The sequence below is a fragment of the Nicotiana tabacum genome, chromosome 21 (assembly GCF_000715075.1).
Source record: "Nicotiana tabacum cultivar K326 chromosome 21, ASM71507v2, whole genome shotgun sequence".
Taxonomy (NCBI): domain Eukaryota; kingdom Viridiplantae; phylum Streptophyta; class Magnoliopsida; order Solanales; family Solanaceae; genus Nicotiana; species Nicotiana tabacum.
The window spans coordinates 3,237,410-3,262,040 of NC_134100.1; the positions used below are offsets into that span (position 1 = coordinate 3,237,410).

Below are 24,631 nucleotides of genomic sequence, written 5' to 3' on the forward strand. Positions count from 1 at the left end.
CTTTTCTCAAACATCTCCTGAGAATAGAAGTTGTTGAAGGCTGCCATGATGTCTTCCTTCAAAATGTCCCAACACTTTCTGAAAAAACCCATTGTGTATCCATCCGGACCTGGGGCCTTGTCACTTGCACACATCTTCAGACAGGTCACAACTTCTTGTTCCTCAAAGTTACTCTATAAGAACTCCCTTTCTGATTCAGAAATTCTTGAGCTATTTTCGAAGTTGACCGTTGGTCTCCACTCTTCAGGTTCTTTGTATAACTCATTGTAGAATTCAGTTATCTCAACCTCTATTCTGTCGGGATCCTTGACTACTTCCTGTCGTATCATTAATTGATCAATATTGTTGTTTCTCTTGTGTGCATTTGCAGTACGATGGAAAAATTTTGTATTCCTGTCCCCTTCTTTGAGCCACAGAGCTCTTGAGTTTTGTCTCCATGCAATTTCTTCATTCTTGAGTTGTTCCTCAATCTCCATTAGAGTAGCTGCTTTCCTCACTGATTCCTCCTCTGTCAGCATTCTTAGTTGTTGTGTTGTCTCAAAACCTGCTAGTTGACTTAGCAATTTTGATTTTTGCAGTCCCAAATTACCTTCATAAACTCTGCTCCACTCTTTTAGCTTGCCCTTGAGAGCTTTTAACTTGCAAGCTAAAATGTAATCTGGTCTTCCTGAGAATTCAAAAGATGTCCACCAGTCTCTAATTCTGTCATCAAATCCTTCCACATTCAACCACCAATTTTCAAACTTAAAATATGATTTAGCTTGATTCCACGCACCACAGTATAAAGCCATAGGTGAATGATCCGAAATCAACCTTTGTTGGATAGTTTGCTTGATGTTTCTGAAGTTTTCATCTCATTCTTCTGAAATGAGAAATCTATCGATTCTTGAAGCGGCTGTATGATTGTCCCCTTTGAACCAGGTATAGTTGCCTCCTTCAAGTCGTAGATCTATCAACTCTATATCTTCTATAAAATCCGAGAATTCCACCATCGCTTTGGACCTCCTTGAACATTCCCTTTTTTCAGAAGGGTACCTTGTAACGTTAAAGTCGCCACAGACCGCCCAAGGACCTTCCATCAATCCCCTCACTGCACCAATTTCTCTTCATACTATTTTCCTTTCTATTCTACAATTTGGAGCATACACTCCTGTTATGTGACATTGAAAATTCTGTAAAAGAGCCTCGAACTTGCAAGTCAAAGTGTATGCACCAGTCTGAAACACCTCCCCTTTCCATACTCTGCAATCCCATAATAACAAAATCCCCCCCTCTCGTGCCGCTAGCTTCTAAACTTGCATACCTCACCCATCTACCACCCCATATTTGACTGACTATTTCCTTAATCTCCCCCTCCACTTTTGTCTCTTGCATGCATATAATGTCTGCCCTCCAGTTTTGTACTTGACTTTTTATGAACTCCATTTTCTTCTTGTCGTTTAATCCCCTTACATTCCAGGAAATTACTTTTATCTTCATATTGGAATGATTGATAGATCTCTTCCCCTACTCCTTTTCCCGTCACTCTTGAATTTGACATCAAAAGAAGTTAAACCTTTTAATTCCAGTGATCCTTTGGATCTTTGTTTCTTCACCTCCAACTCTGTCTCCACTCTTCTAACTTGTCTACAACTGTCAATTTGCATTAACAACTCCAAAGCTTCTTCTTCATGGCCTTGAAAATCTACTCCAAACATTTTCCCCATTTTGATCATATTTTGATGGACTCATAGTGTTGCATCCATGTCTTTATCCATTAATGGATTGTGTTGCTGAACTGCTATAGGATTCACCTCCTCAATTACCTAATCTTGGATAGAGCTAAAGTGTTTTAGTTGTTCCAGAGTACTTCTAGCTTGATCTTCCCCCATTTTTGTGTTTGTGCTCTGCTCCCCTGCCTTCTGTTCCAGTCTTGTTATCTCTGCTCCACCTTCTGGCTGGCTACAACTGTTAAGTGTTGCCTTTGTCATACTTTCAAGGTTTTCATTGGGGATTGAGTCCCCTGGAGTGAACTCTTTTGCCCCCAGGTAAGAAGGTCCTCCCATTTCCTCAAAGCAATGTTTCAGCCTAATATCATCAGAAAGCTCACACGAGAGATCATTAAAAATGACTTGTGCAGCCAAGTCGGAGTCATAAGATTTCAGCTCGTTGTTTGTTGCTTTACTGCTCTGATTCATCGAACTCGAACCTTGTGTAAGTTGCACATTTGCCTTACCTTTATCAGTGTTTTGCAATATGGAGCACCCCACTAGATTGTTCAAATATCTCTCTATTTCAAAACATTGTTCGTTTTCTTGCAACTTCAGCTCATATCTTGTCTATCTTTCAGCCCAGATTGGGATGAAAAATTTGATACCGTCACATTCAATCCCAACCTCATTGGGAGTCTTTTTGCCATCACCAACAATTTTAATTCTTGCCCACTTAAGATGATTTTTGAGATCAGTTTCTTCTTCAGTAGCTATCCATCCCCCACAGAGATCTCCTATTTCTTTGAAGATCTTTTGTGACCACAGTTGTAAAGAAATCCCCATGGCTCTAATCCAGCATGTTTCCTCAATTTGTGAGTTTGGAATGCATCCAGCAATATGACTCCACCATTCCAGATGAAGCTTGAACTTTTTCCAACTCCATATTCTCCTTGCATAATCTGCTCCGCCATGAATCTGTTTGGAAATTCAAAAAGAAACATGTTGCCTGTCATTTCATACATGTTTACTCCATATGCTTAAAAGATGACGGCAAATTTTTGATGGGAGATGACCAGATTAAGAGGAGGTGGCAGACCTACTTTCATAAACTTCTAAGTGAAGAAGGGGATCAGGATATTATACTTGGGGAATTGAGGAATGCCGACAGTACCCATGAATTAAGTAATTGTAGGGACATTGAGATCGATGAAGTCATGGAGGCAATGCGTAAGATGAGAAGGGGCAGAGCTACCAGGCCAGACGAAATTCCGGTTGAACTTTGGAGGTGTGTGGGTAGAGCAGGCTTGGAATGGCTTACTGGATTGTTTAGTGTTATATTCAAGACTAATAGGATGCCTGAAGAGTGGAGGTGGAGTACAATGGTTCTGTTGTATAAGAACAAAGGTGATGTCCAGAGTTGTAACAACTATAGGGGCATCAAATTACTAAGTCATACCATGAAAGTTTGGGAGAGAGTGGTAGAAATGAGAGTGCGAAGGACGGTGTCTATTTCAGACAACCAGTTCGGGTTCATGCCGGGGCGATCTACCACAGAAGCTATCCACCTTATTAGGAGGATGGTGGAACAGTACAGGGATAGGAAGAAGGATCTCCACATGGTGTTTATTGATCTGGAGAAAGCGTACGATAGGGTTCCTAGGGAGGTCTTATGGAGCTGCTTAGAGGATAAAGGGGTCCCGGTTGACTATATTAGGGTGATTAAAGACATGTATGCTGGAGCTAAGACTCGGGTTAGGACAGTAGGAGGCGACTCTGAACATTTTCCAGTTATTAGGGGGTTGCACCAAGGGTCTGCACTCAGTCCATTCCTATTTGCTCTGGTGATGGATGCACTGACTCATCATATTCAAGGGGAGATGCCATGGTGCATGCTATTTGCTGATGACATTATTCTAATTGACGAGACACGAGGCGGCGTCAACGAGAGGCTAGAGATTTGGAGACATGCTCTTGAGTCTAAAGGTTTCAAGTTGAGCAGGACAAAGACGGAATACCTCGAGTGCAAATTTGGGGTTGAGCCGACGGAAGCGGGAGTTGAAGTGAGGCTTGACTCTCAAGTCATTCCCAAGAGGGGTAGTTTCAAGTACCTTGGATCGGTTATTCAGGGGATCGGGGAGATTGACGAGGATGTCACACACCGTATAGGGGTGGGGTGGATGAAGTGGAGGTTAGCGTCGGGAGTTTTGTGTGACAAGAAAGTGCCACCGTTACTAAAAGGTAAGTTTTATAGAGCAGTGGTTAGGCCTGCCATGTTATATGGAACTGAATGTTGGCCGGTAAAGAACTCACACATCCAGAAGATGAAAGTAGCAGAGATGAGGATGTTGAGGTGGATGTGCGGGCATACAAGGATGGATAAGATTAGGAATGAAGATATTCGAGAGAAGGTGGGTGTGGCCCCCATGGAGGACAAAATGCGGGAAGTAAGACTCAGATGGTTCGGGCACATTCAGAGGAGGAGCACTGATGCACCGGTGAGGAGGTGTGAGCGACTGGCTGTAGTGGGCACGCGGAGAGGTAGAGGGCGACCTAAGAAGTATTGGGGAGAGGTGATCAGACAGGACATGACGCGACTTAGAATTACTGAGGACATGGCCCTTGACAGGGAATTATGGAGGTCGAGCATAAGGTTGTAGGTTAGGGGAAAATTGTGAATATTTCTACAGCACAATAGAGTGAGACTAGCCAGTTAGGAGTTAGACTAAGAATGTCATTGCTCGTCTATTGATGCAGGGCTTTACCTGCTAGTTTTTACTATACCAGCCATCTATTTCGTATTTCGTATTCTGTATTTCATATCTCCTATATTGCTGTTATTTTATTATGCATTTTTATGGTACTAATATATCGTCTCCTGTTGCTTTTTTGAGCCGATGGCCTCCTGGAAACAGCCTCTCTACCCTTCGGGGTAGGGGTAAGGTTTGCGTACATATTACCCTCCCCAGACCCCACTTGTGAGATTATACTGGGTTGTTGTTGTTACTCCATATGCTTTGTTCCATGACGCACTAGCTCATCGCCTTATGTCTGCTAAAGTGGGTCTTTCGTTGATTTCTTTCCCAAAAAACCCGACAATGCATCTTTTTAGTAGACTGGAATCCTCGCTTCCCGTCGGTTCTACAACAGAGATATCTCCATTGTTTATGCTGACCTTTGCCTCTCGAAGGGTATTGGATTGCCATTTACTCTCCTTGATTGCTTTGACGTAAGGGTAGTTGTCCACAGTGATTCTAGGTGGGACTGTGGGATTCATTTTGGGGGTCTGATGTATGAATCTTTCTATCTTAGCTGCTATGTCTTTCCAACCTGCATTCACATCTAACTCTGGAATTATAATAACAGACCTCCCTTCTCCCTTTAGTGACAGAATGCTCATGTATCTTCCATGAACGTTGAATTTCCTGGTACAGAAATGTTCTGTCATATATTCCTTGTACTTCCATCGCTTCACTAAATTCATTTGATCTGTCGACGCTTCTTTAAGTACAAAACAAATCCATTACATTGCTTTTCTGCCCATGGATGAACGTCTCATCATGTTGCGGCTTCTCTCCACCCATTCGAACCATACATCTTTGTTGGAATTCCATCTGGTGATGTCAAAAGATTTGAATCCTGCGTTGAAATAAATCCGGTTGTCTCCCATATTGTACCACCCAGCTGTTCAGGTTATGGAAATGATAAGGAGTGTTTGCTGGTAATCACAGTTGAGCTGTTGATGTAGAAGATACTGAAATCTGGACTAAAACAGAGGTTCCCCGCACCCCGGAAAAATAAAAATCGTCGGAAATCTGAAAAAATTTTACAGATCTGGTCGGAATTGTCAGTAGGGTAAGCAGTCCAAAAGAAATTTTTTGAAACCCTGCCGGAAAAGGGCTCACGCTCCCGGCGCGTGGCTTTTAGGTCGCCGGAAGGTTCCGCGCGTGGCAGTCAGTTCGTCGGAAGAACTTTACACGGATACTAACTAAACATTGCACTAAGTATGGAAAGATTATATCAGTAACACAATGCCTACAGCGTATCAAATATAGTCTGGGAAAAAACCTTGTGGAACTGTTTTACAAAAATTAGTAGCAATTCCAGTAGAAGCAAATACTAAATAAACAGTGACACTATGCAAAAACTGCCAATTACACCAAACTCCTGAGTAATAAGGGAAATTTTACCATTAATTCAAACTCCACACTCTAACATGCATTGCATTTCTTCTGTCAAAGCAATCTTTAGAACGTCGTCGTAGATGACTTAAAATGAAACTTCCCCTTTCGGATGATTCCGTGCTCTCTTCAACCAGCAGATTTAGCCTTGTCAATCCTCACAGAAACAAGATCAATAAGGTTTGGATTGGCTCACTTTCCTGATCGGCGCAGGAATTTTCACAAATGATGCTTCGTCGTGCCTATTATTTGGGGAAGATACAGATTCACTGAACTATCGAAACAACTAAATGAAGAAAGAGGAGAAGCAAGCACTGTACAGCTTGTGAAAAGTCAAGGCCAGTGGGAAACCTACGTAAACAAAAGGGGAGAAGATATACAAGATATTCTTATCTAAAGGCTAAATCACTCGTACATCGATTATCTGAAATGCTCAAGATTCTCCAAACGTCCTCTCCTGGATGATCTGCCCGAGTTTAGAGTACACAGCTAGCTGCTCCTCAAATGTGAGGTTCAGTATTATCTACACCGTTGCATAAAAGAACATTTAGCACTAAGATTTATATTTCATCGAGACATTGTTGGTATGTGAGCTTGGGAAACCTACCTGATCCAAGATCATCTCAATTGACAAGTTCTGTGGCACAACAAAGGACTGATGATAGATATATGCAAACACAGCCATCACCATCTGCACAAACGTAACTCGTCATGAAAAGAGATTCACAATCTCAGTAATTCAGATTAGAACTACAAAGTAAAACTGCTGAGGGAGGGACGTTATACAAGAGGGAAAGGTGAAGCACAAGACAGAATACTGAAAATAATAATTCTAGTAACAATGGTAAGAGGTCGAAATCAGTATGCATCATCTCTTAGGCTGAACCAGCTAAATTATTATTTGTCGGGAACAGGGTAAGAACCTTTCATTGGTTACACACTTACACCCTTCAAGTGTCGGTTCTTTATAGATCCATTACGTTATCCAGGTTTTTCTATTGATAAATAGACCTAATGAGAAATGGATATTTATTTGGTTTCTAGATCTATGAACAAGAGAGATCTTGGGATACAAGCAATTACGAATGATATTACTAGTAAATGCATTCCTCCCCAAGTCAACATGTTTTAATGTTTAAGGGGTATTACGCCAACCATACTGAGGCTTTGCTTCTGTTCAACACATAATGTGTCCACACCAGCTTCCACATAAAACATAAAACAAAAAAGTAAAAGATGCCTGCCTCTCTTTATCTCTACTAAAAACTACACTCCTTCCACGAGGAGGTTCAGCATCATAATGAAAAGGCTTGACACTGGATTTTACAATACTCCCTCCGGTCCATAATAAGTGACCAATTTGCTTTGGGCACGCCCATTAAGAAAATACTAAATTCTATACAAAAATACCTAGTATGACTAAACTACCCTTAATTAAATGTTTAATGTGAGGAGTAAGAAAACATTTTAGGAATATGTACATAAGGGCAATTTTGTAAAAATAAATTGAATTTTTTCTTGATTATATAAATGGACACTTATTTTGGACCAAAATAAAAAAGGCAAATTGGCCACTTATTGTGGACTGGAGGGAGTATTTTATACGAGTCAGGATATTAAATCACCAACTAATAATTTGGTAGATTCTTTTACAGACTATCCTAATTCCTAATTTAGGGGACAAGTGGAAATCAGAAAAAAAATATTAATGCAAGTATTGAAAATTTATCACGTATTTTAAATAAAAGTCAAATTTTCGAATTTAACAGTTCAGGAAGACGATACAATTGGAAGCCAAGCAATTCTGCATCTTTGGATCCATCAAGCTAGAATTGCATGTTTCGAAGATTCGCGACCCTTTATCTTGGACAGAACATAAATTTTTTTTGAATTAACTTATATTCTATATTATTTCATGAAGTCAGGGCAAGAGAATAGCGGAGGACAATTTTATAGCCCAGACATGTCAATCTGCCAAAAAGGATCCTTTAATGTCAATAATACCTGTCCATACAAAAGATCAGAATCCATATTTAATGGTAGCTCACCTGACAGTCCATTCTATCTGTCATACCGCCATGTCCAGGTATACTATCACCAAAATCCTACAGCGAATAGAAGGATAGAAATCATATTATTCATTGGTAACGGTAAGGACCTAGTAAGGCATCTAGAAATTAAGACAACAATAGTGAATATCGTACCTTGATCTTGAAGGCTCTCTTAAAGCCACTAGCAAAAAAGCCTCCAAAAGGAGCTATAATAGATGCAAACAAGCCAAGCAATAAAGCATGCCATTGTACAGGCAAAACAGCAATCTCTCTCGAAAGAAACTGCAGAAATAAGAATCAAAGATAACTTCAGTTTATTATGCTATTGGCTGAAAAAAGCTAACTTTTCTAATTCAGTACAAATCACTTGATAATCTCAAGTAGAGTATTAGACGTAGTGGTGGTAAAATGGTTAAAAGAAAACAGTTAACCACCCATATTATCCACTAAAAATGTGTTGGATAATGAACTTTGTAAAAACGGGTCAAATATGGATAAGAACCATATTATCCATTTAGAAAATGGATAACTAATAGGTTTAACCTTTACATTTGTAAAGCCTCAAATTGGGGGTTCCTCAAGTTAGGGAGACTAAGAATTCTCCCAAAAGTGATCATATATATGCAAAAATTCATGGTTACCCATATTATCCGCCGGTTAACCCGTTTTTTATCCGTATTAAATATGGGTCAGGTCGGATAATTGATCCGTTTTTCATTACTAGCTTTTGACCCATCCCATATCTGACCCGCCCGTTTGCCACCCCTAATTAGAAGTATCAAAATTATATTAATCGCATTAGTATCTGGTGAATACTTTCAAATCATTCACAAAGTTAACATGCCTACCCCATTTGTTGTGTTGTAAAACAGTTTTCTTTTAAACAAAGCAAAAGCAATCTAAGAAAAGCCCAAAATAATTCTCCTAAAACCAAATCAACCATTGCTAAAATCAACAGAACTCCAGAACACACAATTGTTTTAAGCAAACATAATTGTTTCATGGTTTTGTCTTTTAAGAATTTATGCTTTTGCAATTTTTACTTACTTGCACATCATCATATGTTAGAAATGTTAACAAATTCATAGAATTCTAGGTTTGAATATAGATTATAAAAATCCTTACAAAAAAAAAAGATTTGAAATAAATGAAAGGTTGGCCCATCCTAGCCTGCAGCCCGCCTAGGGCTAAGCGGGCTGGGTTAGGCTGGTTATTTTAAGGCCCTTTTGAAAGTGGGACCCGCCCTTCCTAGCCCATCAAATTCCATGGCATGTGAGGGTTGGGCTGCGCTAGCCCATTTTGACAGCTCTCCTGCTACTTTCCCACCAACACAAGTACCGCGTAACTCTGCCAATCAAAGTCTAGGCAGATGGGAAGAACCTAACATTTTGTCTCTATTGGGATTTGAATTCTGATCTACTCAGTTAAATACTTTAAAAGTATATCCTCAAATAATTGCTTGTCAGATATAGAAATATTGATTTTGCAACATTAGTCAAAGTAGATTCATAAAATTAGGTAAAACAAAAACACCTTCTAAAACAACGGAACTCATCGCTTAAGCAATTTATAACTGCAATTCAAAACAATGCATAGTATATGTATGTGTGTGTACGCGCACGCACACACATAATCACAAACACATCTTATTGCAAATTCATATCTAGTTTCGAGAACAAATTCACAGGGAAAAAGGGGAAAAGGGTGGATGTCTCCTAAAGAGTAACAGAGATGAGCAAAGCAAACGCACGCTCGAGATGATTAAAAGAAAAGCTTCTGCGACAGAACAGGGTGTAATAGCATTGGAAGAGCACACAAAAATGCAACTTTAAGTTTCCAGGGCTGACAGAAAAGTTACCCATGCAGGAAACCATTCTGGTAAAGTAAAATATTCTGGTTTAAACAGTGGGCCAGGATCACAATCAAGCCAACCAGTCGATAGGTCCTGCATCACAAAATATGGAAGTTACGCTTTTCGAAACTGAGCAGCTAGTCTCCCAAGCAAATTGGGAGAAACTTTACCCGGAAATATTACCTTCCTAGGGCATGTCAGCCACTGGAAACGACCAAACATATTCGCAAGCTGAAAAAAACAACAAACAATGATTAGAAAATCTACAAAAAGAAAAAGAAAACCATATACCCTTCTCAAACACTGTTCAGAAGAAAAATCATTCAGTGTATTGCTATAAACATACATAAAAGCGACACAATTTAAGCATGAGCATTTTGACGAGTCTGACATGAGAAGGTGGCATAACCACATAAAAATAGGATAAAGAAAATAGCCCCATCATGCAAACATTCCAAACTGAAGGAAAGACCAATGTGCACTACACATTGCTTTTGCACCAAATAACAGTTACCAGAAAGGCAGAGATAATGGTTGTAACAGATGCTCCAATGAAGCCTTCCCAAGTTTTCTTAGGGGACAATTTGATCAAAGGAGTTCGTCCGAAGAAGAATCCGAAAAAATAAGCAGCTATATCATTGATCACGATGAGAGAAGCTGGAAGCAGGAACCTGCATTACAATGAATCTCTATTTGAAGTTCTATATTCATGTTCAATTTGTTGCATGTTCAATTTACAAAAAAGAAAAAGAAGATAAATAAAACAAAAAGGAGGAGAGTAATACAAACATGGGACAATGGGTAAGCAATAACAACAAAAGACTACTACTCAGTCCCAAAAGAAGTTGGGAGGCTATATGAATTCTTACTTCTCCATTTAAGCTCAACTCATGTCATCATCATACCAAATAAAATAGATGTGAAAAATTAAGTTAAATATGCATAAATAATAGTACTAACAATAATATTCCTACTACTCAGTCCCAAAAAAGTTGAGAGGTTATATGAATCCTTACTTCTCCATTTAAGCTCAAATCATGTCATCATCATACCAAATAAAATAGAAGTGAAAAATTAAGTTAAATATGCATAAATAATATTACTAACAATAATAATATATTAGAAGTTCTCTAACAAGATTAAAACTTATTCCCAACTAGTAAATATCGCTCTATGCGGATCTTTTCTTCCGTTGTGTCCTATCTTTAGCTAAGTGCCTAAGTTTGCATGGTTTCAAGAATTTACAGTTCTTTCGAGGCAACTTCTTTCCATGTGATTTTAGGTCTACCCCGTCCCATTTTAACACCTTTACTCACCATACTCCGCATGTGTAAGCTGGCTCACATTGCCGGTCCCAAGCTAGGATAGAGGAGGAGAGTTGCGGTAGGTTGGCAGACAACATAAAAAACATTATGTTCCCCAAGAACTAAAAGATACCTCCAAGCATTTCTACTAGATACATTCACCAATAGGAAAGAGAATAATACTTGAAGCTTGGACACAATGATTAGTTTCCGAGACAAAGCAGATACAAATCTCCAAAAAATACAAGAGGGCAGGCCGGTAGACTAGGGTAGTTATGGTAGGTTGGTTTATCAGTGAATAAAACAATTTCTTTCTCTATTTGAGGTGGATGCAACAAGTACACCTCGACCGCTAACAAGTTGTGGTCGGCTATATGAATCCACACTATTCATGTCACTCCATTTAAGTTCATCCCAAACCACTATTACCTATGGTGGATGGAGGAAGAAAATATAATATCTATGAAACTGAAGGTGTCTTACCAGAAAATTCCCTCAAAAATATTGGCAACAGTGAAAGCAGATTGCGTAAACACCACAATTAGAATCATATGTGTCCATGCATACTGGCTAAATTGATACTTGTACATCTTCTTCTTCAGTGTTAGAATGAACCACATGAAACCTGATTCCAAAGGAGAGGGAGCACTTCAGTAAAATTCCTCAACAATCAGCAGAAGATGAGCATGTATTATAACAACACAAGGCATGAAAAATGGCACCCCAGGACAGCAGTATACTAAAGAACTTATTATTTCACATCTTGGGTATTGTTAAACTGCAAAATCCTTTCGAGATTCAAACACTGCATGAAAGGACATGCTTAAACAGATAGAACAAACCTGCGATATAGAAGAAATAACACGTGACCATGTGATACTTAACAAATTTGCTGACAAGCTTGTACAGGACTTTGTCTAACGTAACTGTGTTGACAAGCCTCTGGCTTAGCATGCGGCCATATACAAACAGCATAGCTGTGAAGAAGAAGTGCCTGGAAACAAAGTTGGAATTTAGCAAAGTCAGAAAGAATGGTCGACAACACCATGGTAATATGATAATTAGTGCCAAGCTTCAGAATAGAATCAGCTACAATGTTCAACTGTATATCAAATGGATAATATTTTGCAACCAAAAACAAAGTTGCGCAATTAATTGACAAAGGGAGTATGAACCAAACAAACGACGTTTTCATAGTTCAATAATTTAGTTAGTCAATGTCATTTTCCTCTTGTAGTCACGTAGCACCAATACTTTCCTCTTGTAATCATATTTTATACAGGAATTTGTCTGTAATCACGTTGCACCAATGTTGTATGTTGAATGTTTAAGTGTGACCAGCTCATCTAAAAGTTTAACAAACTAGAGCTAGCAAACTTTTATTGACTCTCACCAGGGGTGCTTCACTAATACTTGCTTTCTTGAAAGCCTCCACGAAGACTTCAGATGGGGGTTTACAGGTGTTTATGGTCCTCACTCCAATGCTGAAAGGGAAGAATTTTAGCAGGAATTGGGATCAGTCAGGTATTTGGGAGGAACAATGGGTTGTTGGAGGGGATTTTAATGTATGTATGTATGAATCTGAAAGATTGAACTGTTATAGAAGGACCAAAGCTATGAGATGTTTCTCAGAAGCAATTGAGGACCTACAGCTAATGGATTTGCCATTACATGGAGCACAATACACCTGGTCAAGAGGGGAGGATATTTTCCCAGCCTCAAGAATTGACAGGTTCTTGGTTTCCACAAAATGGAATGAAAGTTTTAGAGCCATCAAGCAACTAGCACTTCCAAGAGTCATCTCAGATCACAAACCTTTATTGCTAGAAAGTGGAGAATGGGATTCAACATCTTACTTTAAATTTGAAAACATGTGGCTTCAAAGAGAAGGATTATTGATATGGTGAAAGGGTGGGGGCAAAATTACACAATAAGTGGCAACCCAGACTTTGTGCTAATTCAGAAGTTGAGGAGCTTGAAGAAGGACATCTCCAAGTGGAACAAAGAAGTTTATGGCATGTTAGACACTAAGAGAAGCAGGGCTTTTGATGAACTCTTAGCCTTAGAACAAGCAGCTGAAAGCAAAGCTCCAACTCAAGCGGAAAAACAAAGGTTTCTGACTCTAAGAATGGAGTTGGAAGAGATTGCTAAAGCTGAAGAAATTTCTTGGAGGCAAAAATCTAGATGCTTATGGTTAAAAGAAGGGGACAGGAACACTAAATACTTTCAAACGTTGGCCAACTCTCATAGGAGATGCAACTCAATAGACAAGCTCAAGATAAACAATGAGATTACAAAAGATAAAGAATTGATCAAAGGGGAGATATTAAACTATTACCAATCTCTATACACAGAAAAGGAAGAGTGGAGACCATCCTCCAACTTTGAAGATGTTGTCAGACTATCAGAGGAGGAAAGTGAGCTGCTTGAAAAAGGTTTTGAGGAAGATGAAGTTTATGCTATCATTCAATCATGTGCCACAAATAAAGCCCCAGGTCCAGATGGCTTTACCATGGCCTTCTTTCAGAAGTCATGGGATTTCATCAAACCAGAGATTATGGCAACACTAAATCATTTTCACCAGCACTATTACATGAAGAGATCATGCAATGCCTCTTTCATTGCCTTGATACCTAAGAAGAAGGGAGCTATTGAGCTTAGGGATTACAGACCAATAAGCTTTATTGGTAGTATTTATAAGATTGTGGCCAAGGTGTTGGCAGAAAGACTGAAAAAGGTTATTGGAAAGCTGGTTTCTTCTCATCAAAATGCTTTCATTAAACACAGACAGATTACTGATGCAACTCTCATAGCTAATGAAGTGTTGGATTAGAGGCTTAAAACTGACACACCTGGTGTTATGTGTAAACTGGATATAGAAAAGGCATTTGATCAATTAAATTGGTCTTGCTTGCTATCTATTTTGAGGACAATGGGGTTTGGAGACAAATGGTTAAAGTGGATCAGATATAGTATCTCTACGGTCAAGTACTCAGTCTTAATCAATAGAGGTCCTGTTGGTTTCTTTTCACCGCAGAAAGGAATTAGGCAAGGGGATCCTCTTTCCCCCTTCCTATTCATACTAGCCATGGAGGGTTTAAGTAAAATAATGGAAAAAGCCAGACAAATGCAATGGATCCAAGGATTCAGTGTAGGCACAAACACTGGAAACTCAGTCACTATCTCCCATTTATTATACGTCGATGACACACTGATCTTCTGTGAGGCAGATAGCGTCCAAATCTTGTACTTGAATTTTACACTCCAGCTATTCGAAGCATTGTCAGGACTTCACATCAACAAGCAGAAAAGTATTATATATCCGGTCAATCGGTGAGCAACATTGAGGAGTTGGCAGGGATCATCGGTTGCAGTATAGGGTCATTGCCTACCACCTATTTGGAAGCCAATTGGGGCTTCCACTGGGAGCTGAATTCAAAAGTTGTGATATCTGGAATGGTGTAGTGGAGAATTTTGAGAAAAGACTGGCTTCATGGCAACAACAATACCTCTCTATGGGAGGAAGACTCACTCTCATCAGTAGTGTGCTTGACAGCTTACCCACCTATGTCATGTCACTGTTTCTCATCCCTAAAAAGGTACTTAAAAGGCTGGACAAGATCAGAAGGGACTTTCTATGGGAAGGAAATAGCAATTCTCACAAGTATCATTTGATTAAATGGGATAAGGTATTGCAACCTAAATGCAAAGGTGGATTGGGGGTCAGAGATCTAGACAAGCACAATAAAGGTTTGCTAATGAAATGGCTCTGGAGATACGGCACATGTGAACCAAGTCTATGGAAAGAGGTGATTAATGCAAAACATGGGATTAAAGACAATTGGAGCACCAATACTTTCAGTGCATCCCATGGAGTAGGGCCCTGGAAGCATATTAGCAAACAGGGGAATGAATCTTTCAGAATATTCATTTCAAACCAGGCAGTGGATGTCATATTAAGTTTTGGAAAGATAAATGGCTAAACAACACTGCTCTCATGGAGGACTATCCTAGCTTATTCAACATTGCCTTGGACAAGAATTCTTCCTAGCTCATAACAGAGTAAATGATAATTGGGATGTGCAACTTAGAAGATCTGTTCAAGATTGGGAGATAGAAGATTTGATGGAAATGCTAGCAAGACTAGAGGCCTACAACATTGATGAGAATGCTCCAGTTAGTATGAGATGGGGATGTAAAGGTCTTTATACTGTTAAAGATTGCTACATGCAACTTAACAATCAGAATCAGGTATTGCATTCATGGCCTTGGAAACTGATATGGAGGACAAAGTTACCTGTGAAGGTGACATGCTTCAACTGGATTGCCCTTCACGAAGCATGCTTAACGCAAGATAACCTATGCAGAAGGGGACTTCAGCTGATCAATAGATGTTACTTGTGCAGGAGACATCAGGAAACAGTTAATCACATACTTCTACACTGCCCAATAGCCACAGACCTATGGAACATGTTCTTTTGTATTTTTGGTCTAAGCTGGGTAATGCCACAGACCCTGAGAGAGGCACATATAAGCTGGAGTCTTTGGGAGGTTGATAAGGTCATCAAGAAGATCTGGCTTATGATCCCTGCAATTATTTTTTGGTGTTTATGGAACGAGAGGAATAGAAGATGCTTTGATGACACCTCAACACCAAACCACTTACTCAAATCTAAATGCCTGTTCAACCTTTTTTGCTGGACAAAGTTGTCCCCCATAAATAGTACAGGACACTTTTTGGACTTTATTAGCTCTCTTGTCCTAGATTGAGACTTTGTGTTGGGGCAAACAATGTTCTCCTGTTATTTTCTGTTTATGTAGCTCATATGCCTCTTGTAACTTTGCATCTTCTTGATGCCTTCTTAATGAAACATATTACTTCATCAAAAAAATATATCTTCAAAACATCCTCTCACATGCAGACTTGATTTTTTCATGAGCCAAACGCGTGGAAGTTCTTTTTGATAATGGTGGCAATGAGAACTGAACCCATGACCTCTGTTTGCTCTTATACCATATTAAGGTGTGTGACCAACCCATCTAAAAGTTTAAACTGCTAAAGATAGCACACTTTTATTTACTTAATTATATCTTCAACACATCTCTCACATGCATGCTTGATTTTTTTCATGTGCCAAGCACGTGGAAGTTCTTTTTAATAATAGTAACAGTGAGAATTGAACCCATAACCTCTATATGCCCTGATACCATATTAAAGTGTGTGATCAATCCATCTAAAAGTTTAAACTGTTAGAGATGCACACTTTTATTTACTTAAATATATTTTCAACATCGTAATTTATGCACATTCAACAAAAGTTAATTTGACATATCCACCAAGAAAGTAGAACTGGAGCACACATGCTCTAATTTAATGAAAATGAACTTCAAAGGGCTCGACACAGATAATTGCCATTCATAGCATTTGTTAGGTCTCATATAAATAGAGGCGGGATTCTATTGCACCTTAGAGTAGCTAATGCCTCTAAATAGTTCTAAATCCTATAATCTAAATGACTTAAAACAGAGGATCAAATACTTGCACGACTCAAGACTATGCCATATCTATACTATATTAAAAGCACGAAGACCTTAGTAAAATGTCGTTCGCCTTTTTTACCCTTCAAAAATAGAGTTCATGCTAGACAATATAGTCATATAATTATTTTCCTAATATTTAGGACGGTTAAATTAACCAAAATTTTGCTTATTAAACCTTTCCTTATTTGAACTATTATATAGGAAATCCTAATATTTAGGACATCAAAGTCAATTAAATTTTACCTTTTATATATTTGAACAAATAGCTAATTCGAGAAGATTAAAAATCTTCCCAGCAAAAATAGACTGGTTTTAATAAGACAGGAAAATGACTTAGATTTCAACTAGAACTAATCATAAGAGTCCAGAATTTTAAAAGTGACAACCTAATTGAGTGCAACTTGCATATTTCTTTAACGTTAATGACCTTTTCATTTGCTTCTATTTCTTTTGTTCATTTACAAACGAAAGGCCATAATTTTATACTTAGCAAATTGAAACAAATATTAATTCAACATTTTAGTTATAAATGCGATTAGATTTGATATTTTAAATACATGAATTAATAATAACATGAGATTCAACCAATAATATTTATGTACCTAATAAACAACAACAACAACCCAGTATAATCTCACTTAGTGGGGTCTGGGGAGGGTAGTGTGTACGCAACGCACGTATCCTAAGACTAGTAGTTTGAATAAATGAAAAGCAAACATATTAAGATCCAAAAGATTCTGCGCAGTTACCCACACTATATACTATAGTTTCAGCAAATATCTTAAGAAAATGACATTTTTAATCAAAAGTTGGGTAAGACATGAACCCAACCCACTGTCAGATCTCCTAAAAGAAGTAGAACATGCACACTTGACATGGCACATATAAGATGAGAAAAGCAAGCAAGCCAGGTGACATCAAACTGATCTTACTCACCAATTCAATAGCCTGAAACCAGGAAGCTGCCGGTCTTCATGGGCTCTTCTAAGTAGATTGAACAATTCTTTTGCCATAAAGATTTGGATAACTACTACCATGGCCCAAATATAAAGATGGCCCATGTAAATGATGAAAGCAAAGCCCCCAATCATCCACACAGATGAATATGCACGGATCAGCATTGATTTGTACTTGGATCGATCGTTAACAAGCAAATGGTTTCCATTTGCTTTGACAACTTCTGGAGGAACCTGTAATTTCGGGAAGAGGGGCAAAGAACATTTAAGAAAATTTAGTATTCAAGTGGAGAAGCGAAGACGGGCAAACTCATTATCCACCATGTTTCAAAACTAAATACCAGCGGAATTCTCGATTATCAAGAAAATATTACAGTAAGAAAATCTGGAGTCCTAACATTTACAAAATTCCAATCCCAAATGGAGACACTAAAGCATCTCAATTCTATTTACTTATCTATCTATTGATTAATGTACTTGTTCATTCTCAAACATATAGCCAAAAAACTCATAGCGAAAAGATAAAAGTAAAGATAGCACAAATCATTAAAAGAACCAATAAAAAAAAAGTGAAGTCACCTCATTTGATCCTCTACGACGACGTATCCGTCCTGAAGGCGTTCCTGGGGCACTGGAATTGCTATCGTTTTGCATACTTTCTTTATCAAGTCCTTACCCCCACTAATAATTCAACTTACAAAGAACACATGAATACCTAAAACAACCTGAACATAAATAAACAATAAAAACATGAGGACTCAGGTTCAAATCTCAGCGGAGACAAAAAAATACTAGGTGATTTATTAGCATTTGCCTAAGTCTTAATGGACAGAGATATCGGGTACATGGTTCGGATAACATGTACACGATGGACAGTGGCGAAGCCAGAAATTTCAGTAAGAGGGTTCAAAATTTAGAGAAGTAAACACAAAGAAGTCAAGGGAATTGACATTTACTATATATACATAAAAATATAATTTTGACCTAGTATATATAGTGTAATTTTTCAGCGAAGGAGGTTCGAATGAACCCTTTCCACCCCTCGCTCCACCCATGCCGGTGGACTAGTCGAGGTCCGCCATGCTGGCCCGGACACCACCCTCATCAAATCCTAACAAAGGTAATAAACACTAGGCGATTTCCATCCCCTCTACCTAAGTTTTAATGGGCAGAGTTACCTGGTACCTGCGCTAGAGGCAGGTAGCAGGTACCTAGTAGAGTAGTCGAGGTGCGTGCAAGCTGACCCAACTCCACCGTCAAAAAGAAAATAAAGCAATTAGAAAAGGTCGGTGAATTCAACAAAGAACAGAGTATCAAACAAAAATAATTTAAATCATTAACAATTTAAACTATCCATAAGGCTATTCTAATCATGTATAAGTATTAAATAAGCATAGCTGCCAATACAAAAAAGAATTATTACGATAAATTAGTCCAAAAGGGAGTCAAAATGAAAGTATAAACAAGTTAATAAACCCTAATTAAGCTAATTATAAGCACAGCAACGAATTTCAAAAACTGAATCTTAACAAAAAATTGAAAAAAAAAAAAAAAGTTTTTTGCTTCAATTGAATACAGTAATAAATAGGAAAATTAGACAGAGAATAAAAGAAAAGGAGAAATAGAGAAGGAGAGATCGGACCTATCGACGAGTGGAAGTTTGTGAGTGAGGAATGAGGAAAGGCACCAAAGCACATCTCAGTTAACTCATTTTTGGCTGCATTTGGAGGCTAAATACTGGGTATTAATAAGCAAAAGATCAAAATTTTGCAGAAATATTGAATTATGTAGACCACCCAAGTTTTAATTTATTTATTTATTTTATTATTACAACTTATAAGTAATAGGTAACAAGCTCTAGAATTAATAATTTCTGGAACCAATTTTTCTTCTGCGGCTAGAATTGGATTAAGCAATTTAAGAAAAATTAAAAAAATACAAAAAGCATAAAATATAAGAGAATATTTTTTGGGAATAATGTGTCTGTCCTTTGCTTAGTCTCTCGACCGACCAACCTTTGGATCCGGTAAATTGTAATTGCGTTGCTGATTTTACGGTTAAAATAGGGAGAAATTCAAAAATAGCCAGATTTATAAGTGGTCATTCAAAAATAACCACAGTTTCAAAAGTAATCGAAATTTAGTCATTTTTCATGTAAAGATAAATTTGAACGAAAATATTGTTCAAAATCCGGAAAAATACTCCAGCATAATATACTAGAGTTCCAATATAATATACCGGTCCAGCATAATATACTGGAATTTGGAGCACCGGTGCTCTAGTCTCCTGTATATTATACTGGAGCCAGCAAAGTATACCGGTCTAGCATAATATGCTGGAAGTTCATACACATGTGTACCTATCTCTAGTATATTATGCTGGAACTTTCCGTGTTGCAGCTAAATAGTGGTTATTTTCCACTAACTTTGCAAACACTGCTATTTTTGAATGACCAGTCCGAAAGCTGGCTAGCCCGTGTTATTTTAATGTAAAAATAGCACGGGCTAGCGAGCTTTCGGACTAGTCATTCAAAAATAGCCAGCGTTTGCCAAGTCATTGAAAAATAGCCACTATTTTGCTGCAATAGAGACCAGTCTAGCATAATATACTGGAGTTCGGTGCACCTGTGTATGAACTTTCAGCATATTATGCTGGAACTCCATCACGCGGAAAGTTCCAATATAATATACTAGAGATCTCTCCAGTATATTATGTTGCACCGGTATATTATACTGAAGTATTTTTCGAATTTTGAACAGTATTTTCTTTCAGAATTATCTTTACATGAAAAGTGGTTAAATTTCTATTACTTTTGAAACTATACCTATTTTTGAATGACCACTTGTGAATCTAGCTATTTTTGAATTTCTCCTAATCTTACGATAGCCCAATATGTCAAATATTATTGAAACTAATCCAATCCCTTCACCCATCTTTTTAAACTAGGAATGTTTACCTCCTATATCAAAGGTTAACACCTTATTTATTTTAAATAAATACCCTTTGAAAAAATTATCTCATATAGCTACTTTTAAATTTTTATAGCAAATATCTATTTATGATCGCTTCCTACCTTTACGCCATTAAATATGTTGTGTATTCTTTTTTTCTCTCCCTATCTCTTCCCCCTCTCCTCCTTTCTCTTTCCTCTTTTAGTTACACATCTTCACCGCCTCCTTCGAAACTACCTAATATTTTGCACTTTACTCTGATCTCCTTATCGCTGTAAGGAGAAAATAAGTCAATCTCATATTTCTACCTTATTTCTTCTTCCCAAAAAGTTAACTTAAGCACAATTTCAAGAATTTCTCCAAAAACCTATTTGAATGGAATTAAGTTTGATAATAGTTTCAAAATGAAAGTTTTCCATAAGTTTCTGAAGACATGTTTTATCAAAAATAATGTTGGTTCTAAGACCAACTTTGAGTTGTTTTCAAACTTATCTGCAAATAGCTCTACCTGGAAGCCCTGATATCTCTATTTATTTGCTCTCCCTCATCGAGCTCATCGCCGACAATATAAATCCTTTGTGATTGTGCGATACTGTGATTGTGCTCTGTGGACGCTCTAGACGAGACGACATTAGGGTTATTCTTGAACAAAGACGATAGAGTTTGGGGCTGAGCAACTTGAAGAGTCTGTTACCTTTTTTTTATTGTATTTCAATGTATCTCGCTTTATTCTATGTATTTCATTGTATTCATTGTCTCTTTTTTTCCACTGTATTTCAATGTATCTCGATGTATTCTATGTATTTTATTGTATTCATTGTCTTTTTTCATTGTATTTCAATGTATCCCGCTGTATTCTATGTATTTTATTGTATTCACTATCTCGCTATATTCCTTAAATGTATTCATATATTTTTTTTAGTTAATATAATTTATGTATTCATATGTATTATATAATTTCTCTGAAGATTGCTATGTTTTGGAGGTATTTTTCGGTTGAGAATCTTTTTTATAAATGAAAATACAAAATTTGTGTGTTACAATTGAGTTTGTTGAGTTATATTAGGAGTCTATTATATTAATTGATTCACTTTTCGTTTAAAAACAGTGTAATCCCCAGTTTCACGCCGTGAGTGAATACAGTCGAATACAATAATATGTCCAGTTGTAATCCCATGTTTCACTCCATGAATACAGTCGAATATACTCGAATACAAAAATATGTCTAGCTGTAATCCCATGTTTCAAGCCTAGAAATGCAACTGTATTTATGTATACAATAGTTTAAATACATCGAATACACTTTAAAAAATTTGAAAACATAGCTATAGGAAGTAATATAGTAAATGATAGCTACAACAAGCTAATAACCACTAAAATATAGTGGTTTCTGAAAGTTGGATCATCTCTTCTCCTCTAATCGCTTGTATCAAAATTTTAGTTTATAACTCTTTTTTTCAACTTTATATATATATATATATTGTACTAAGAAGAAAATTTGTAATTTTTTTAAATTTAATTCTGCATAAATCACATATCATAACTTTAATATCTCGTTGGGATCTCATCTTTATTCAAACTTTATTGACAACTAATTTTCATGTTAGATGCCTCATTTCAAACATTATAAATTAGAAGCTAGAGTTGACAACTTCCGATCTTTTCCTTTTTATGTTACTTTATTTATTCTTAATATTATTTTATTTTAGAAATTATCAGCTTTTTGTCTTTTTTAAATATTTTACAAAAAAAAGAATTCCTTTCACACCAAAAAATTAATTTTTTATGCATTATTTGTTCCTCTTTCTCCATCTCTTTTATAGTGTTTATTTTTTATTACATTATTCTCTTCTTTCTTTTATTCGTGTCAAGGGATAAACTCCATGTTTTTTCCCGTTAATTATTTTATTGAAAAGCATTTTAATTTATTAAATGAAAATGGCATCTGACTTCTCCATCGTTAGTAAAGCTAAGAGCTTAATCTCATAAACAAATGATGCTTATGAAACGCTATGATAAATGCAACTTATAAATTACGACATACAAATCGAAATAAGCAATTGCAACTTATATATAGATATTGCCAAAAGCGACTTATAAATCACAGTTACAAATATGACTTATAATTACAATTAACAAAAGCGTCTTATAAATCGCAATTGGCAAATGTTCATAATCTCAACTGATCAAGACGATTTATTTCTCAATTGTGACTTGTAAATCGCAGGAAATAAAACCTGTAAATCAAAATTTGCCAATACGACTTATAATTCAAATGCGACTTATATATCACAATTTGCAAATGCGACTTATAAAACGCAATAGACCGACTTGTCAATCACAATTACCAAATGCTACATGCAACTTGTAAATTGCAGTAAGGCATGTCGGTGTGGGCTAAGTCTTCCCTGCTAAATTTTTAGCTTAGTGCATCGTGCTTCCCCTTAACTGGAAGTCCATTAATTCATATGTGCTTGATATAACTTATAAATTTATAGATTGAGGGAGTGCATTTCACATTGTAAGAGATTCATATAGTAACATTAAGATTGTGCTTTCCCACAAATCACATCTTTAGAATAAATTCTTTTGATTGGTAACCACAAAAATGAGATGCTAAACTGCAACTTCTCAATGGAATAAATAGACAAACTTTTAATAGTAAAGTCAAAGAAATACAAATATTGAGGGGTATTATCACTTTTAGCCCCGTCAGAAATTATTTGCACTTGGTAGTCGAAAAAGTGTATAAAATTTGTATAAATTTTATATATAATATACATAATGTATATATATACAAAAAGTATACAAATTTTACACATTTGTTCGGCTATTATTTTTCAGCAGCTATATAGTGTTATTTTTTCAATATTTAAACCATTTTATTGCTTGATGTTGAGTCCATGCATTTTTATAACTAGGTTTGGTTTCAGAAGTGATTTGAGCTTTTATTGCCATAGTCAATTGTCCTGTTGGATTTCTTTCTTCGGCTTAACCCAAAGCCTGGTTATGTGGGGCAAGTGCACAAATAGCCATTCTCAGGAATGTTATTTAGATATTAGCCAGTACTTATTTTATTATGAAATTTTAAACTAGAAAACGTAACTTAAGGACAATTTAGGACAAAAATATCCTTAAAATTTGAACTGAAAATCTGAAATTCAGAACGCAATGGCTAATTCCTAAATAACATCCATTTAGAATGACTATCCGGTGACATTTCTACTAGTTTATGTGCTCATAAACTATTTTAATTTAATTCCAATGCAACGATGGATGGTAATGCATGTTGGCCTAGATGAGTTTAAATGAAAAAATATGGTCAAATATGAATTTATATAATAAATCCCAACTGGAAATAGATAAACATTACACCATTAAAAGGGCCAAAACAACATCTACCAAGCTTGTGGTCATTCCCTACTTATAATTCTTTTTTATTTTTTGTATTATGAATAATAATAAATTTAAGTTTTATGTATTGGTGGGGCAAAAAAAATAAATTTACACAATTAGATCATAATACAAGCAATTATAAGAAACTAAAACAACAAACATCTTGACAAATAGCAAATTTGTTAACAAGTTAAAAAATACTTATAATGTAAAACGTATTTACTTTATTAGTGTATAAAACTTAAACTTAAAATAAATAATATGGATGTCTTTTTCATTCTCAACTTCCGTTGCTCTTCTTCATGGTATCCATAATTCCAAGTTTCAAACTACTTTTATTCATAATTTAATGACCATAATTAGAGCCCGTTTGGCTTAGCTGATTTAAGTAGCTGATAAGATTAGGTGCTGAAAAGCACTTTTAAATGCTGAAACTGATTTAAAAAATAAGCAGTTACGTGTTTGGATAAAAGTGCTAAAATTAATAATAAGCAGCTGAAGAATTGGGTATAGGAAGAGTTTTGTTTAAAAAGAATTATTTTAGGGATAAAATAGTAAATATTTTGGTCAAACCTAAAGTGCTTATAAGCTGAAATTTGATAAGTCGGGGAAGACCAACGTATGACTTTTGGCTTATTTTTGGCTTATAAGCATTTAACTTATAAGCACTTTTAATTTTACCAAACGCGTAGATAAGCCAAAAAGTATTTA

The 24,631-nt window shown here is 36.6% G+C and overlaps 2 protein-coding genes across 3 annotated transcripts; both read right to left on the reverse strand.

Annotated features, from left to right (window-relative positions):
• Nucleotides 1-173: 173 nt before the first annotated feature.
• On the reverse strand, nt 174-791 carry LOC107807866 (uncharacterized). Its single transcript, XM_016632316.2, has one exon. It carries the CDS (start codon nt 789-791, stop codon nt 174-176), a length of 618 nt encoding a protein of 205 aa, XP_016487802.2.
• A 4,904-nt stretch (nt 792-5,695) lies between these two features.
• Nucleotides 5,696-19,511, reverse strand: LOC107778349 (phosphatidate cytidylyltransferase 1). 2 transcript variants are annotated; one of them, XM_016598594.2, is made up of 13 exons: nt 19,216-19,511; nt 18,153-18,298; nt 17,554-17,807; nt 11,919-12,070; nt 11,560-11,701; nt 10,287-10,443; nt 9,956-10,003; nt 9,779-9,865; nt 8,074-8,202; nt 7,918-7,974; nt 6,477-6,560; nt 6,285-6,392; nt 5,696-6,111 (listed from the first exon to the last, which is right to left on the reverse strand). In XM_016598594.2, exons 2-12 carry the CDS (start codon nt 18,225-18,227, stop codon nt 6,303-6,305), a joined length of 1,275 nt encoding a protein of 424 aa, XP_016454080.1. In that variant the 5' UTR covers nt 18,228-18,298; nt 19,216-19,511; the 3' UTR covers nt 5,696-6,111; nt 6,285-6,302. The 2 variants fall into 2 exon arrangements, with proteins under 2 accessions (XP_016454080.1, XP_016454081.1); XM_016598595.2 differs by having other exon boundaries at nt 5,696-6,392.
• Nucleotides 19,512-24,631: the final 5,120 nt, after the last annotated feature.

Coding starts and splice junctions, on each gene's coding strand:
- LOC107778349 (XM_016598594.2), bottom strand. CDS start 18,227: ATGCAAAACGATAGCAATTCCAGTGCCCCAGGAACGCCTTCAGGACGG. Junction 10,004..10,286: donor CCATTATCTCTGCCTTTCTG/GTAACTGTTATT, acceptor TGTTTTTTTCAG/CTTGCGAATATGTTTGGTCG. Junction 9,866..9,955: donor GGCTGACATGCCCTAGGAAG/GTAATATTTCCG, acceptor TTTGTGATGCAG/GACCTATCGACTGGTTGGCT.
- LOC107807866 (XM_016632316.2), bottom strand. CDS start 791: ATGGCTTTATACTGTGGTGCGTGGAATCAAGCTAAATCATATTTTAAG.